The sequence below is a fragment of the Suricata suricatta genome, chromosome 9, assembly GCF_006229205.1.
Source record: "Suricata suricatta isolate VVHF042 chromosome 9, meerkat_22Aug2017_6uvM2_HiC, whole genome shotgun sequence".
NCBI lineage: Eukaryota > Metazoa > Chordata > Mammalia > Carnivora > Herpestidae > Suricata > Suricata suricatta.
This window is the reverse complement of record NC_043708.1, coordinates 71236551-71240492: the sequence shown is the minus strand read 5'-3', so window position 1 is coordinate 71240492 and position 3942 is coordinate 71236551. Positions and strand designations below refer to the sequence as shown.

Genomic DNA, 3942 nt, shown 5'->3' with positions numbered 1-3942 from the left:
TTCTTCCTTGCCAATTCTGATGCCTCTTATTCCTTTTTGTTGTCTGATTGCTGATGCCAGAACTTCCAGCACTATGTTGAACAACAGTGGTGAGAGTGGGCACCCCTGTCGTGTTCCTGATCTCAGGGGGAATGCTCTCAGTTTTTCCCCATTGAGGATGATATTAGCTGTGGGTTTTTCATAGACTGCTCTTATAATGGTTAGGTAAGTTCCTTCTATTCCGACTTTCTCAAGGGTTTTTATTAGGAAAGGGTGCTGTATTTTGTCAAATGCTTTTTCTGCATCTATCGACAGGATCATATGGTTTTTATCCTTTCTTTTGTTAATGTGATGAATCACTTAATGTTTTATTTTTGAGAGAGAGAAACAGAATCCGAGAAACAGGCTCCTGGCTCTGAGCTGTCAACACAGAGCCCAGCATGGGGCTTGAGTCTTGAGTCTTTTTTTTTTTTTTTTTTTTTTTTTTTTTTTTTTTTTTTTTTTACCATTTTGCAGCATTCCTAATTGGTGTGGAAAAAAGAAGGGAATCTACTTATTTTTCTGAGTAATCTAAATTTTAGCATTTTATCATGAACATCGTAAAACATGGATAGGCCCCACTTGTGACCATTCCTCCTCGCTTCCCCATTAATAGTGTGGTGTGTGGCTTCAGGAATGTTCAACCTATCAGTGCCCTGTGGGGAGAGGAGCCCCAGTGGTAACTTTATGGTTGTAGGCGGTTGTGGAAGCCAGGCCTGCAATTGCCCCTTCCCCTCCACCTTGGCCCTGAAAATGGCAGCTCCTAAAGGGTCCGGAATGGCTGCTGGGTGGGCTGAGGTTACAGTGGCCTCAACTGGTAAGCCGGGAACAAGCTTGTCACTCGCCTCCCTCTCCAGGCAGCAGAGATGATTACAAATTTTTCATTTCTCATTTCGGGTCATGTTTTCTAGGTATAATGTTCCGCCTGATTTCCTTAGAGATGCTTTGAAACAGGGGAGTCTTGTTAAAGCACATTGCTTGATAAAGCTAAGATAATAAAAATAGTATGGTAGTGTTGCTGAAAGAAACAACTAGGTTAATGAAACAAAGTATAAAACTTGGGAAGAAACCAAGTTAATAGGTAACCTTAATATGTAATAAAGATGGCACCATAAATCTGAGGGGAAAAGGTGGATTATTTAGTAGATAATGTTGGGAAAACTGTCTTGCTCTATGGAGAAAAATGAAGTTGCATCTCCTCTTACACCATATACACATGCAAATTTCAGATGAAATAACACCAGAATATAAAAGAACCTATATATAAATATAAAGCCATAATCCCTGTAGCTATGATAGTCCTTCCACTTATGTTTTATTTTCCCATATTAATTTTACAGCCATATTGGAATTCTACATTTTATTTAGAAACTTTTTGGGGTCAAAAATATTAACTTTTCTCTGTTGAGCCTAAATAATTATCAGTATTAAAGAATCTCCCAGTTAAAAAAAAAAAAAAGATACACTATTAAGGAAGAAACAAATTCCCCTGACCTGCAAGGGAGACTATACAAAAAGAGGAAAGGAAATGAAGAAAGCCACCATCTTTTGAAAAATATTTCATTCCATGGAAGTATGTGTTAAATCACCACTCACCTGAATGAAAAACATCTTTTAACCAGAAACCAGAAAGCTTCCCAGGAAGGCAGCTATTTCCTCTGGCTAACCTTTATATCTTTATGGAAATTGAATAAAGATGAAGAACTTGAACAAAAGCAAAGGGTATGAAATCACTTCAGGATGTGAGAAGCTACAAAGACCGTCAGGGTGCAGGCGGGGGAACGATGCTCTATCAGTGCCCGCGTCACACACTAGGTGGTGGTTGTGCACAAAAAATTATTTACTCTATAGTCTTGTATTGCCACAAACCTTGTTTCCTTTACTTTTAAAAACAAAATTCCAGGAAATCTGTATAAAACAATAAAAACCGGGGGGAGCGCCATTAAGTCTTGCATTCACACCAGAAGACACAGTCTGAGGCTACAAAATGAGAATAGGTACCATCTGAAAGAGTCATCTCCAAATGCAGCTTTTGGGGTTTCCTTGACCCAATTTCCTTTGGTGACAGAAATGTATAACTGAACGTTTCTTTCCGTACTTCTTCTAGAGACCACCTTGGGTGCACGAAGTCATGTCTTGATGACTATGTTTGCACAGGAATTTTTGTGCCTTAAAAAAACTCATCTCTCATCTATCAGTTACTAGGATTTCCTGCTCATTATTTCAATATGCTAGCATGTTATCATACCCTGTGCAATAAATTCAGCAGATTTGTTGTAGGAATACATCACTTTAATTTGTGTTTTGTGTTTTAAATGTTTATTTCTTTATTTTGGGAGAGAGAGAGAGCACATGAGAGCAGGGGAGGGGCAGAGAGAGAGGGAGACAGAGGAACCCAAGCAGACTCTGCTCCCTTAGCACAGAGCCCAACATGGTGCTAGAATCCACTAACGGTGGTATCATGACCTGAGCCAAAATCAAGATTTGGACACTTAACTGACTGAGCCACCCAGGCACCCTTTTCACTTTAATTTGAATGATGAAGCCATCTTTCATCAACTATGGGAGTCCTTCTGACACGCTGAGAGAAGGAAAGCAAACTTCTTGAATGAATCTGCTCAACTGTGCTGACCTCTGAAAGGTGCCTTTCCTATAAGACCACCTTCTCAGAATAGAGGTCCATCGAATCTGCTAACAGGTACAGCTGGAGTCACTCTTCTACACTTGGCAGATTCTAGCTGATGATGTCATTGGCACAAAAAAGAAGATGCAAAACAGGCAGCCTTACAGCAGCTTCCTGGTGAGGATCACACTTACAGCTGAGGTCTGAGACCAGCTGCACTCTGGCCATGGCTTTGCAGAGCACTCTGGAGACAGTGTGGCTGGGGCTTCTCCTCAGCTCTCCCTGGAAGCGTGAGTAGGCTCCTTCCCATCCTGGTCTTGGGAAAACATATGCCACTGTTTTAAATTTGGGTCACTTTTTAAAAAGTTTTTATTTATTTTTGGCAGAGATGTAGATGTGGGAGGGGCAGAGAGAGAGAGTGGGGGTAGAGAGAGAATCCCAAGCAGGCTCCACGCTGTCAGGGCAGAACCCAATGTGGGGCTCGAACTCATGAAACAGTGAGATCATGACCTGAGCTGAAACCAAGAGTCAGACGCTTAACCGACTGAGCCACCCAGGTGCCCCAATTTGGGTTCACTTACAAAAAAACAAAGAAACAGAAAAGCCAGATTTGTTCATCTTCACTGCACCTAAGGGGTCATCAGCAAGCCCAAGAGCAGCACAAAAGTCACAGCCCTTCTTTATCTGTTTCCTGCAGTTGCAGAGAGCAAAGACCAAGTATTTCAGCCCCCTGCTGTGGCTTCTCCGGAGGGCGTCATGGCGGAAATCCCCTGCAATCACTCTATATCCAATGCTTACACCTTCTTCTGGTACCTTCACACCCCAGGACACGCTCCAAGACTCCTGGTTCGGGGTTCCCAGCCTTCTCAGCAGGGACGCTACAATATGACGTATGAGCGGTTCTCCTCGTTGCTGCTCATCCCCCAGGTGCAGGTGACAGATGCTGCCACTTACTACTGTGCTCTGGAGGGCACAGAGGCAGGGAGCCTAAGAAGAGCTGAGCAGAAACAGAAAGGGTCACAGCCTTTGCAGGAGGCGGAAGAGATGTGCTATCACTGCTTTCCTCCCTAATTCAGCGTTCCCCAAGCATGTCCACTTGGCACTATCAAAAACGTTTTGAGTGCAGACACACTATATGATAGCACATGTACATGGGAAAATATGCTTGTAAGGAGTGGTTTAGTGATGGTTCTGCAGATCCGTATTTCAAATAGCTTTCTGGATAACTGAAGCACCTTTGAGGATTTTCTTTTGAGATCTGACTAGATTATTTTTTCTTTTAAATGTTATCTGCTAGCTTC

At 42.4% G+C, this 3942-nt stretch overlaps 1 gene segment (V, D, J or C); it reads left to right on the top strand.

The window, feature by feature from the left end:
* Nucleotides 1–2850: 2850 nt before the first annotated feature.
* On the top strand, nt 2851–3719 carry LOC115302764. The segment is given in 2 exon segments: nt 2851–2931; nt 3339–3719. Coding segments are annotated over 2 exon segments (438 nt in total).
* The last annotated feature ends 223 nt before the right edge of the window (nt 3720–3942 follow it).